The following is a 13,251-nucleotide window of genomic DNA, read 5'->3' as shown; positions in this document are numbered from 1 at the left end:
GCTGTCTGTATGCAGTTTGTACATTCTCCCTGTGATCGCATGGGTTTTTCCCAGGTGATCCAGTTTCCTTCAACATTCCAAAGACAGGCAGGTTTGTAGGTTAATTGACTTTCTTTAATTGTCCCTCGTGTGTAGGATAGACCTGGTGTATCGTTGGTCCGCGGGCTGACTGGCCTGTTTCCATGCTGCATCTCTAAATTCATCTACACTCAACTAATTTTGGGACTGTATTGCATGGGGACTGTGTAGAGGCCCTGCGTAAGTGCAGGAAGGAATGCATTTGCATTCTATCCATCACCTGAGAATCCACAAAACTGACGTAAAAGAATATCATCCTCGAGTCTAAGGAGTCATTGTTCCATTTGCTCGATCATCTTGTCAGTTTGAGTAGAAAGATGATATAAGAGGAAGTAATCCAGCGGATTGTTTTAGGCGGTGGAGATTAATGTAAGGAAATAATGTCGCAGCCTTCAAATATAAGAAGTTAGGGGAGGAGGCTGTCATTATTTCGGTGAAGGGGAAAATGTCGGAAGTGTGTGTAGACCGGATGTAATAATCAACTGTAATGGTTGAAGAGATGAAAGATTAGCTGTGGGGAGAGATGAGAATAACTGAGTTTTTCTAGGGGACATGTAATAAAGGTGTTCAAACTCACTAAGGGCTTAATAATGTAAATAAAGGAGAATGCTTCCAGCAGCAGAAAGACTGGCGACCAGAAGACAAAGATTTAAACTAATTATCAACTGAAGCAGAGGTATCATGAGAGAAAAAATAATTGGTGTGAGTTTTAGAATGGTGGAAGCTTATTAGGTGATGCTTTTTTTTAAAGGGATTATGATAGTTAGTGGGGAAAAGATTGCAGTGTTGTGATGAAAGAGCTATGGTAATAGGGGCACGGAGAGATGGAATACAGTATAACTGTTTTAAAGGTACTGCCATAAACACATTTGTACTATATAATTTTATTGTTCCATAAGGCATATTACTGTGGTGCTTCTTGATAAAAAAATGCAGACTTTCAGGTGGCAGATTAAAAATGGTTCCATAATTGATGTGCAAATCCTGCCTGAGGTAGGGTCGTCATGCCTAGGTCATCTCTTTGAAATACAATCCAAGTTGACCCATTCCCATCCTATTTAATCATAGCAAAATTTATTTTGGGTTATTTATTCAGATCCCTTAAAATTTTCTTTAATCTGTTTTTACCAACCTTTATAACTTGCAATCCAGACGATTGCCATGTGGCCACATTTTACTCGTGTCGTCTTCTTTGTGTTAGTTTCCTTAAATCTGTACACACCAGGTACTGACCCTACCATGAGGATACATTTCACTCAATTTATTTCAACCTCCTTCATTTTGAGCTCATCTACTGCACCTTTTCTTATTTTCCTCTGTTCTAAGGGGAACTAATCCAGGTTTTCTATTGATAATATACAATAGGTGCAGCAGTTGGCCATGCAGTCCTGCGAGCCAACACCGCCATTCAATGTGATCATGGCTGATCATCCACAATCAGTATCCCGTTCCTGCCTTCTCCCCATATCCCTTGACTCCGCTATCTTTAAGAGTTCTCTTTAACTCTCTCTTGAAAGCATCCAGAGAACCGCCTCCACCGCCCTCTGAGGCAGAGAATTCCACAGACTCACAACTCTCTGTGTGAAAAAGTATTTCCTCATCTCCGTTCTAAATGGCTTACCCCTTATTCTTAAACTGTGGCCCCTGGTTCTGGACTCCCCCAACATCAGGAGCATGTTTCCTGCCTCTAGCGGTCCAAAACCTTAATAATCCTATATGTTTTGTTGCTTAATCGGACTGAAGTCCCTTATCTTTGGTGCCACTAAATAAATCTTCTCTCCAGTTTAGTTTAGTTTTAGTTTAGAAATACAATGCGGGAACAGGCCCACCGAGTCCGCACCAACTAGCAATCCCCACACATTCACACTATAATACACACACTAGGGACAATTTACATACACCAAGCCAATTAACCTACATACCTGTGCGTCTTTGGAGTGTGGGAGGAAACCGAAGATCTCAGAGAAAACCCACGGGGAAAACGTACAAACTCCGTACAAAGGGGTTGGACAGGCTAGATGCAGGAAGATTGTTCCCGATGTTGGGGAAGTCCAGAACAAGGGGTCACAGTTTAAGGGTAAGGGGGAAATCTTTTAGGACCGAGATGAGGAAAACATTTTTCACACAGAGAGTGGTGAATCTCTGGAATTCTCTGCCACAGAAGGTAGTTGAGGCCAGTTCATTGGTTATATTTAAGAGGGAGTTAGATGTGGCCCTTGTGGCTAAAGGGATCAGGGGGTATGGAGAGAAGGCAGGTACAGGATACTGAGTTGGATGATCAGCCATGATCATATTAAATGGTGGTGCAGGCTCGAAGGGCCGAATGGCCTACTCCTGCACCTATTTTCTATGTCTATGTTTCTAAACAGCACCCATAGTCGGGATCGAACCGGGTCTCCGGCGCTGCAAGCGCTGTGAGGCAACAACTATACCGCTGTGCCACCGTGACGAGAGCAAGAATTGTATGAATACCCTTACCAGCAGCAACACAGATGTTCTCAATGCAATTAGCTAATGCAATAAATGCTGGCCAAAGTTACCCACATTCCATAAATAACATTTAAAAAAAAGCAAAATGGAAACACTGGAAGTCATTTGCTTCAACTATACCATTGATGAACTGGTAAAAATAACTACAAAAGATCTAATATTGCTAGATCCCCCCCACCCCCCATTCCATAACTCTGATAACCCAGACTTTTTAAGCTTCTGTTAGCAAATGTTCAACATGAGAAATCAACCATTTAAAATAGATTATTATTTAAGATGAAGATGCTTTTGATATAGTCTGATAAATATTGATCACATGTATTGATTGTTTGGCTAATGTACTATTGTCGAAGAATGCAATAATTGTGTTGTGGCTCAGGTAATCACAGAGCCATTATTTAAAGAGATCAGTTAGATTTCTCTATGACCATCCCTGTGTGCATGGTGAATTCAGAAAGAGGATTGTTAGAATTCAATGTGCTGTGCAGTGAAGCTTATTCTTTCTATTTTTTGCATTTCAGTGAAAGTACCTTTTAAGTGGAATAGATAATGATATTTTCTGTTCAGCGAAGAAAATGTTAAAAAAACTATTTATGTTTTCATTTGTTTTTAATTAAAGAAAAAAGGAAATGTTAACCTAAGTGTGCTGTGGTGAAATACATGCTCTCTATTTTGCATGTTTTTAAAGCCGAAAGCAGTTTAAAGTCTGATATGGGAGGAAACATTAGCATATTTGTATTTTTACTTTTTTCGGTTTTTCCTCTTCATCTTCCTTTGATTTTCCCCCATCTCATCTTCTGTATTCTGTCTTTGAACCTCTAAATTATGTGTCCTCTTGATATGTCTGCATTTTAACTATTTGTTCTTTCTGCCACATACCTTCTTCCTCACTGTGGTGCTTGCCTTCCTTCATTCACTCTCTTTGCTTGACAGCTTTCTCCTTCCCCCTCCCCCCAGGCCTTTCTCTCCTTTCTCCAAGTAAAGTCTTTATGTCTGTCATATCTGATCCATTAGAGCTTCAGGATACAGGTGGCACTATGTTATGGCAGTTCGGGCAATGGAAGGAAATTCTCCCTTACAGAATTGACCGATTACTATTCAGAAAGGATCCATACATTCCAGGAAGTGAAATGGTTACTAACCAGCCAATTTCTGTTTGTTAATTCAGTCTCCTTATGTAGTTACACTCACTTACTTTCGCTTGTCATCTTCCTATCATTATTACAGAAACAATTATATAGACATATATGTGTAGGAAGGAACTACAGATGCTGGTTTAAACCGAAGATAGACAAAATGCTGGAGTAACTCAGCGGGACAGGCTGAGAGAAGGAATGGGTGACTGGGTTACGATTTGAAACGTCACGCATTCCTTCTCTCCAGAGATGCTGCCTGTCCCGCTGAGTTACTCCAGCATTTTGTGTCTATATAGACATATATCTGTTTTTAAATCTATATTTGGACATGGATGATGCAATACATTAGAACACACTTCAGTTCTGGCTGAGGGAATGTATAAAATCAGTTCCTACTGCATTGCAATATCACTACAAACACTGTCTATAATTTACAACATTTATTATTTTTTTAACAAACTGAACAGGTATTTTTGTATACCCTATCACTTCGCTTTGAAAGTGTTAAATTGGATTAAATGCAATTAATTACATTTTGAAGTTCCTATTGTTTAGTAGGCAGTTATATCCCATCATAATTGGGCTCACAGGCACCAATAATCAGTTTTGCAAGATAAACAGATCATAAAAGCTAGAGACACAAAAAATGCAGATGATAGAATTTTGAGCAAAACACAGGAGGATCAGGCAGCATCTGTGGAATGAATGGATAGGCAACCTTCCAGGTCAGGAACCTCTTTCAGACTGATGGGATGGAGTCAAAAACCTGAAAAAGAAAGGTGGGGCAAACCGAGCAAATTGTAGGTGGATACGAGAAAGGGGGGAGGTTGATTGGTGGAGTAGATATCAAAGGCTAGACGTGAAAAGGAGACAAAAAGGTGTGGAATAGGGGACGAAAAGGAGGAGTAAAATGTAACGGTACACAAAAATGCTGGAGAAACTCAACAGGTGCAGCAGCATCTATGGAGCGAAGGAAATAGGCAACGTTTCGGGCCGAAACCCTTCTTCAGACCGAGCGAAGGAAATAGGCAACGTTTCGGGTCGAAACCCTCTGTGCAGGAAATGGACAGCAGATGTTTCAGGCCAGGACCCATCCTCAGACTGATGATGCATTGTGTGAAAGCTGGAGAAGAGAGGTGGGGGTGGAGCATAGCCAGGCAAGTGATAAAGTGAATACAAATGTAAAGTTGGATGGAGGGTTATGGTTGGAAGGGGACGGTGCCTTATCTCCCTTTTATTCTTGTATTCACTTTATCACTTGGCTGGCCTGGCTTTGCTCCACCCCCACCTCTCTTCTCTAGCTTTCACACAATGCATCATCAGTCTGAGGATGGGTCCCGGCCTGAAACATCTGCTGTCCATTTCCTGCACAGATGCTGCTTGACCTGCTGAGTTCCTCTCACATTTTGTTTTTGGATCATAAAAGCTGCTTGATTGGCATGACAGCCAAACTGTTTGATCGCCGACTGTCACGAAAGCGAGATATTGGTGAACAGTCATCTTCACCACATGCTTTGTGGCCTTGTCATTCTGATATATTTGGTGATTCCTGTCCCTTCTTTCATCTTCCTGTTAGCTGGTCTACCGTATGATCCCATCTTATATTTGATGTTCCTATTGACTTCAACATTGCATGGCCTTAATTTTATGTGGTGATTCCAGTCTTGCAGCAAAACACCAAATCTCTCATCCTCAAGACAGTTAATGATCGGCAAATGTCACTCGTATTCTAAATAAAAACATCTAACACCTTCCACAATTGGACATTTCTGTTATGTATTTTATACTTTATAGTTTGTTTTTTTCCTTGAGCACGTTTGTCTTGAATCATTTTTAATTGATCTGATGTTGGAATAGTTCACTAACATGTTCTCTTCCAATTTTAGGTGGAGGTAGAAGTGGAAAGCATGGACAAAGCTGGCAATTTCATCGGCTGGTTGCACATAGATGGGGTCAATCTCTCTGTTGCCCTTGTGGAACACTCGCTGTCAAAGGTCCATTTTACTGCAGAGCGGAGTTCCTACTACAAAGCACTCATATCAGTTGAGGAGGCAGCCAAGCTGAAACGGGAAAAGGTAGGACTTGAATGGGAGTACTATTTTTATGAAGCAGCTTGGACTTTTCAAAAATGTTGCGGGTGTGGGTATTTGTGATTTTCACGATGCCCATTGGTTCAGGAAAACAATACTGTGAATGCTGGCAACCTGCAATAATGCCGGGAAAAAATGGAAATACTACGGACTTCAGGTAGCATCTACGAAAAGATAAATGAATGTTTCCACCTTTCATCGATGCTGGCTGATCTGCTGAGTGTTGCCTGCATTTAAAAAATATATTTTGCTGAATAAGGGTGTTTAATTTGGAAATTAATTATATTGAAGCGGTCCCTTAATTGAAATACTCTGACCTTTTAAAAGCATGTAAGTTGTTGCATTTTGGTTGAATTAAAGAATGATGCCTTTGTGGAAGAAGGCTATTTAGGTTTGAACCCCTGCTGGCTCTCTGCAGGTTTGCATGTGATCATGCAATTATAAAAATTGATTTATTTTCATTTAAGAATTGAATTCTGAACAATATTACCATTCTTAAAGATCCTAAGGGGTCTAAATTCTGAATGTCAGGAAATCCTTTAATAAATAAAACCTTTTTCTGGGCAAAACATTTCAGGAATATTTGCTAACTCTGGACAACAGAGACAGCTGTTCATACAGTTGACCTCTAAATATGTAAATGCTGAAGTCCTCAACAAGTTCACTTGTCCATTGCACTTTAAAGGACACCAAATGTTAACTTAATTCATATTCTTCTATAAACATTGTCAGGGAATTATTAAGATGAGGCTTATAGCTTAAATATATTTGGACAAGTTTTCTATTTTTCTTCCTTTTCTGTTCTGAGCGGGGAAAGTAAGAAAATAGGTATTCTTAGAAGACCTTCACTGTACAAAGTGTAGCACTCGGTAAATATAATGACATTTGAATAGGTTTGCATATCACAAGTTTTGATGAAGATGTGCAAACAACTTAATGCCGCCTTTAATCTTGAATCCTCAAAGGGCATTCTTTTCTGATGTAGGATTCAGTGATGTGGTTCAATAAATGTGTCAGCTGATGTTAAATAGATAGGAGGCTTATGTGATAAATTGCATTTTGTACTGAAATGTCACCACTTCATTTCAGTTACCGTGGTACAGGGTTTGAAAGTTTATTGGCTTACTTTAAGGTACTTTAAGTGGGAACCAGTAGGTGTGTCATATTTCAATTCCCAAAAGGCATTTGAGAAAGTGCCACAATACAATTAAAAGCTTGTGGCATTGGGAAGAATTTGTAAACACTGATAAAGAATTGGCCAAGATTACGTCAATCATATTCTTGCAAAATAGAGCATGCTTAATTAAGCTGCTATATGTTTCTTATTGCTCGTAGTTATGTTTTTTGTTTAATTGGATTTGGAAGATTGAATGCGTAGTTTGGAGCAATTGCACGACACAGTTTGAAAAAGCATGAGTGCACTCTTCTAGGACATAATAGTGATACTGCTATTGGGAACTTCCTGAAGTAGCAGAGGGAGATGTGACAGGTTGGGAATGTTGACCCATTTGATTATCCTAGGGGATGTCCTAAGTTTATATGTTCATATGTTTTCGGAGCAGAATTAGACCATTCGTCCCATCAAGTCTACTCCGCATTCATTAATGGTGTATCTATTGTTCCGTCTCAACCCATTCCCCTGCCTTTTCCCCATAACAACTGACACCCTTCCTAATCTAGAATCTGTCAATCTTTGCCTTAAATATATCAATTGACTAGACCTCCACAGCCATCTGTGTCCGTGATTTCGATGAGGAATTATACTTCTGCTCCTATGACATGAAAACAGTCAAAACCATCTTGGCCAACGACATCATGGGTTAGATAGTGGACCTTGATATTTCGATCAATTAAAATTTTGGGAACATCATGCCTAAACAAGCATAATGCCCTTTACATACTAAATAAGAGGTCTTACAGTTGATCTATACTCCTTGGTTGAAATGCACCTGCCTGAGTGGTCACTCAAAGTTTGCAGGCTGTTGTCAGGGAAGCAGTTGGCTGACAGGGCTAGTGGGTAGTTTGTGAAATAGTGCCCTGAGGAGGTGCAATAGGCACTATACACTCGTTGCGATAATTTGGATGAACCTAGAGATCATATTATTTGAAATGATACAGCACAGAAGCAGGTTGTCTGGCCAGTGCTGGATTTTTAGGACCGCCATCCAATTAGTCCCACTTTCCCCAGAGCCCTGCAAATATTTTCCATTTTTGGCATTTTCTACTTTTCTCTTCATTACAATTGAATATTGTTGCACGATACTTTTGAATAGAATATTCAAGCTCACAGCAATCCATTTTATTAATAAATGTGTCCAAAAGTTACTTTTGTTTTTAACCATCCAAATTAAATCTGTCCACATTGATTACAGACTCTTCGGTGACTACAATGCATTGCTCCTTCCTTACTCCACAGAATCGAACACTTCTGACATACTCTTGACTACCTTTGCCCCAGGGCGAGCAATTCTAGCTTTACCCATCTCTCCTCATAATTTAAATTGTTCGTACCTGATAGGAATCTCTCTTGCAAATTCTTTCATTACATCTCCATCCATTCCTTCCCAAAATGTGAGACCAAAAATTGAACACAATATTACAATTGAGGCCCAACTAATATTTTGAATACGTTTAGAAAGACTTCCATGCTTTTGGATGCTATGCCCCTGTTTAAAAGCTCAGGATTTAACACACTTCTTACTTTAACGACCTGACTTTAATGATATTGTAAAGATTGCTATCCTTGTGTTGCCCTAGTCCTTCCTTCGGGTTAGTACCTGAAACCCAGTAGAGATTTACTTTGCTTTCCATTGCCTTCACCTATCTATTAACATGTTCTAAGTCAATCTTAACAAAGATTTTACATGTAACCATTCCTCAATAAGCTTTTTTTTTTTTTAAATCTCTGAGATATTGTCATTGAAAAAACCCCATTATTGTTATATTCATTTATCAAGAATGAGGTTTCAGAATAATTGTTTACTCACCTCCCCCATAATTAACCGTTTGAATACAAGAATAATAAAAATATAAGTTAGAGACTCGACAATTTGTATCTGATTCCTTGAAGATTAGGCGAATGATGGGTGATCTTATTGAAACATATAAGATCCTAAGGATGCTCGACAGGGTAGATGTTTCCACTCGTAGGTGAGTCATACATAGATTACATAGAACAGCACAAGGTCCTTTGACATTTCCATGCTGGGATAAAGGTTCTGACTGTCTACCTTATCTATGACTCTCCCATTTGTATATACTTCTACTAGGTCTCCCTTCAACCTCTGGCTTTCCAGAGAAAACAATCCGTTTGTCAAACCTCTCCTTGTCAAATCGCACCCTTTAATCCAGGCAGCATCCTGGTAAGCTCTTCTACACCCTCTCCAAAACCCCCACATCCATCCTGTAATGAGGCGACCAGAACTGCACGTAATTGTCATGCGGCCCAACCAATGTCCTATTTGGTTGCAATATGACTCCCTGACTCTTATATTCAATGTCCCGATCGATGAAGGAAAGCATAATATACTCCTCCTTTACCATTTTTTCAACTTCTGTTGCTACTTTCAGGAAGCTAAGGACTTGGACCTCGAGATCTCTCTGTATATCATTGCCGTTATGGGACTTGCCTTCAACTGTATAATTCCCCATTACATTTGACCTACCAAAGTGTAATCCCTCACATTTGCTAGGATTAAACCTTATATGTTATTTCTCCGCCCTTTCAAGGGTTATGGAGTGAAGGCAGGAGAATGGGGTTGAGAGGGAAAGATAGATCAGCCATGTTTGAATGGCGGAGTAGACTCGATGGGCTGAATGGCCTTATTCTGCTCCTATGACATATCTTCTTCCTCGTCTTAAGCCCTTTGCTCCTCTAGGGAGCATAGGCCATTGACAAATGTCCTCCGCCTCACTCGGTTGTTGGCCCCGACTTCAGCTTATAGTCGGTGATGGTATTCAGGCCTATCACTAGTCGCCTGGCATCTACTTGATTAAATTGAGCCTCCAGCTTGTTTTGAAAGGCTCACTTGATATTCCTAATAGCCTTGAGCAGATCATACTCGGAATCATCCTTCTTGAAAGTCTTGGATCTGGACTTTAGTAGAGGGTGAATCTTTCTGTTCATTAAGGTTTTTACTTCAGATAGAGCCTAATTATTTCTGCCAGAACACCATCATGAACACAATTCTTGATGAAACTGGTAGCAACTGAGATTCAAACTGGATGAGTTGGTCTCGAACATGTTTCAGTGTACTGACCCAAGGCAGTCCTGAAGTAGACCCTCAGCCTCTACTGACCACTGCTGTACTACTCTCGTTGTTGGCGCCCCTCATTTCAGTCTCTATCTGTAATCCAGCAGAAGCAGCATCACAGGAGAACAGACTGGCCAAATTGAAAGCAAGTGATGGAGCGATCAGAGAACTTGATAATAGTGTAACAGTGATCATGGGTATGGAATTAACTATAGCAAAGAGCAGTTGGAAAGAGGGGCTTGTTCTGAAAGTTTCTGAAGGTGTGAATTCTATCCTACTTTGAAGTGATCAAAGGTGATCAAGAGTATTAGTGAGAGGCAGGACACCTTCTGATCGTATTTGAGGAATATGTCCTGAAGTCAGCTTGATTGAAGTCACTGTTGACGATGAACAATACATGTAACTCACATTGGAATTGCCCCTTCACGTTCTTCTTTGTGATCTTTTAATACAGAAGGTTAGAATCCCTTAATCAAACGGCTTCATTGATGTTGCCTGTTATACCTTTTACAAGTCGAGTCCTATCAATACTCTTACAACTATAACAAAACGCTATTTTACTATTCGTAACAATTACTCTTTCAGATCCCCAGTGAACATCCCTCAGATAGTCAGCTGACAATGTCCAGTCAACTCTTCTGACTGAAGTGTCAATATTTGTGATCTCCTGCAGTCCTAGTTTGACGGGTTCTAAATGGCCACCAATACTGTGCTCTTCTAGTATATTGGTTATTGGAGATGTTTCTTCATTGTCATGTGGGTCTTAGTGTGCCAGTTTCAGTGAAAAGTTTTATCAGTGACATGTTGTTCCATGATTATTGCAAACTGTCCTAAAAATCAGGTTCAGCAAAGTTTGTGATCTTTATCGTTTGTGTTAATCATATGAGATACTGTTGGCTTGTTCCACCAGCACAGTGAGAGCACAAGTTAAATCGGTGAGTTTGAGTTTGGAGATGGGTAATTATTTAAACTCTGCTGCCATATATTGGAATTGAGCACGTTCACAGTCATAGTACAAAGATAAATGTATTTTTAATGCCGGGTGGCAGAAGCCTCCCCGGAGGACCTGAAGATTCGGCCGACCACGCGTGGCCTGTCGAGGGAAGCCGCTGGGCCCGGGCCGTGCTCGGCCGCCTAAATATAGAGAACCGACGATGAGGGAGTCGCTGGAGACTTCAGATGCAAGGAGCAAGGGCCGGTAGGAGGGTGAACCAGGGTATTGCCTCCTGCGCCTTCATGGTCGGCTGCAGGAACCGGCCTCGGGACACAAAGATGTCCGGGCGAGGAGAGGGATGTAGGTTCAAGGGGCCGATCCGGTCGAAGGCGATGGAGGAGCCTGGGCCTTCCCGGGATTGGGAAGCCCAGATGGACTCGACTGTGGAAATGGCGGCAAAAAATGGCAACGTCTGCATGCGTAAATATGCAAAAAGAACTTCACTGTGCAGTTGCACATGTGATAAATAAAGCAACATTGAGCCATTAATGTTTATCTTGAATTCAAAGTAGCATAGAATTCACACCTTCAGAAACAAGAAAACTCCTTCCGACTGCTCTTTGCCATAGTTAATGCTTTGTGCTAACTTTCACTTGCCCTAATTTAGCTGACTGCAGCTGCATGTCCTTGCTTTGTTACACAGCGCTCAGATAAAGGCACTAATTAGGATTTCAGTGAGGTCATATAACTAATTGTGCAAATGTTGTGCAGCATTGTGAATCAAGCCTGTTCACTTGCGCTCTTCAGTTTAAATTGGATTTAAGGTGGCGGGGTATTTTCATTGTAGACAGTCTTGGCCTTGCAAATAACTTGCTTCCACTCCAGTTTAATGAGTTCTGAGGTGGCCAAAGTGGGAAGCAGACTCATTGAGTGATGATTCAGGAGATGGCTGACATAGTGGTAGTTAGGCTTCCCTGTGCGCCAATGGATGGCCTCAAGGTTCGCGATGCCATCCAAATTCTGCTTCTCCATTTTGAGTGGGCATAGGTCATAGAAACATAGAAACATAGAAATTAGGTGCAGGAGTAGGCCATTCGGCCCTTCGAGCCTGCACCGCCATTCAATATGATCATGGCTGATCATCCAACTCAGTATCCCGTACCTGCCTTCTCTCCATACCCTCTGATCCCTTTAGCCACAAGGGCCACATCTAACTCCCTCTTAAATATAGCCAATGAACTGGCCTCAACTACCTTCTGTGGCAGAGAGTTCCAGAGATTCACCACTCTCTGTGTGAAAAAAGTTTTTCTCATCTCGGTTTTAAAGGATTTCCCCCTTATCCTTAAGCTGTGACCCCTTGTCCTGGACTTCCCCAACATCGGGAACAATCTTCCTGCATCTAGCCTGTCCAACCCCTTAAGAATTTTGTAAATTTCTATAAGATCCCCTCTCAATCTCCTAAATTCTAGAGAGTATAAACCAAGTCTATCCAGTCTTTCTTCATAAGACAGTCCTGACATCCCAGGAATCAGTCTGGTGAACCTTCTCTGCACTCCCTCTATGGCAATAATGTCCTTCCGCAGATTTGGAGACCAAAACTGTACGCAATACTCCAGGTGTGGTCTCACCAAGACCCTGTACAACTGCAGTAGAACCTCCCTGCTCCTATACTCAAATCCTTTTGCTATGAAAGCTAACATACTAGGTCAAAGATTCCTAGGTCAAAGATTCCTAGGAGTCGGTGAAACCATCCATTCTTCTGCTTGCGTGGTAATCTCATCCCATGTCACAGTTTAGAATAGAGTGTCCTTCAGGGGTCTGCGATCACACATGCAAATGACATGGCCTGTCTAAAATAACTAACAGCGAGAAACCAGGATCTCTCTGCTGAGGATTTGCCTGGGAGAGGATGGTTGCCTACCCCACCAGTGAATTTCGAGAAGACGGCATTGGTGGCAATTTTCCAATGAATGCCAAAGAAGTGACTTGACTCGACCCGAAACATCGCTATCCTTGTCCTCCAGGGATGCTGCCTGGCCCGCTGAGTTAATCCAGCACTTTGTGTTTTACGCAAGGTTCCAGCATCTGCACTTCTTTGTGTTGGATGTTTTCCAAAACTTTTCTTTCAACTTGTCACAGGAAAATCTGGTTTGTGTTTGAATACAATGTCAAACTGAGTTTTCTCCACCTCTCCTTGGAAACCCCCCTCCTCCACCCCCAGCAATTGCCACAGGCAGTTATAAAGGCTTTAGGCTTTTCTTGATAGTGTC

At 41.2% G+C, this 13,251-nt stretch overlaps 1 protein-coding gene across 1 annotated transcript in view; it reads left to right on the top strand.

Annotated features, from left to right (window-relative positions):
- snd1 (staphylococcal nuclease and tudor domain containing 1) overlaps positions 1-13,251 on the top strand; it is a 778,779-nt gene that overhangs the window by 540,750 nt on the left and 224,778 nt on the right. Inside the window, exon 17 of the mRNA XM_033040015.1 lies at positions 5,591-5,779. Coding sequence (XP_032895906.1) covers positions 5,591-5,779 — 189 coding nt within the window. The remainder of the gene's footprint in view (positions 1-5,590; positions 5,780-13,251) is intronic.

The sequence above is a fragment of the Amblyraja radiata genome, chromosome 21, assembly GCF_010909765.2.
Source record: "Amblyraja radiata isolate CabotCenter1 chromosome 21, sAmbRad1.1.pri, whole genome shotgun sequence".
In the NCBI taxonomy this organism is placed as follows: domain Eukaryota; kingdom Metazoa; phylum Chordata; class Chondrichthyes; order Rajiformes; family Rajidae; genus Amblyraja; species Amblyraja radiata.
The sequence above is the reverse complement of the archived record's forward strand: the minus strand, read 5'-3'. Positions and strand labels throughout refer to the sequence as shown.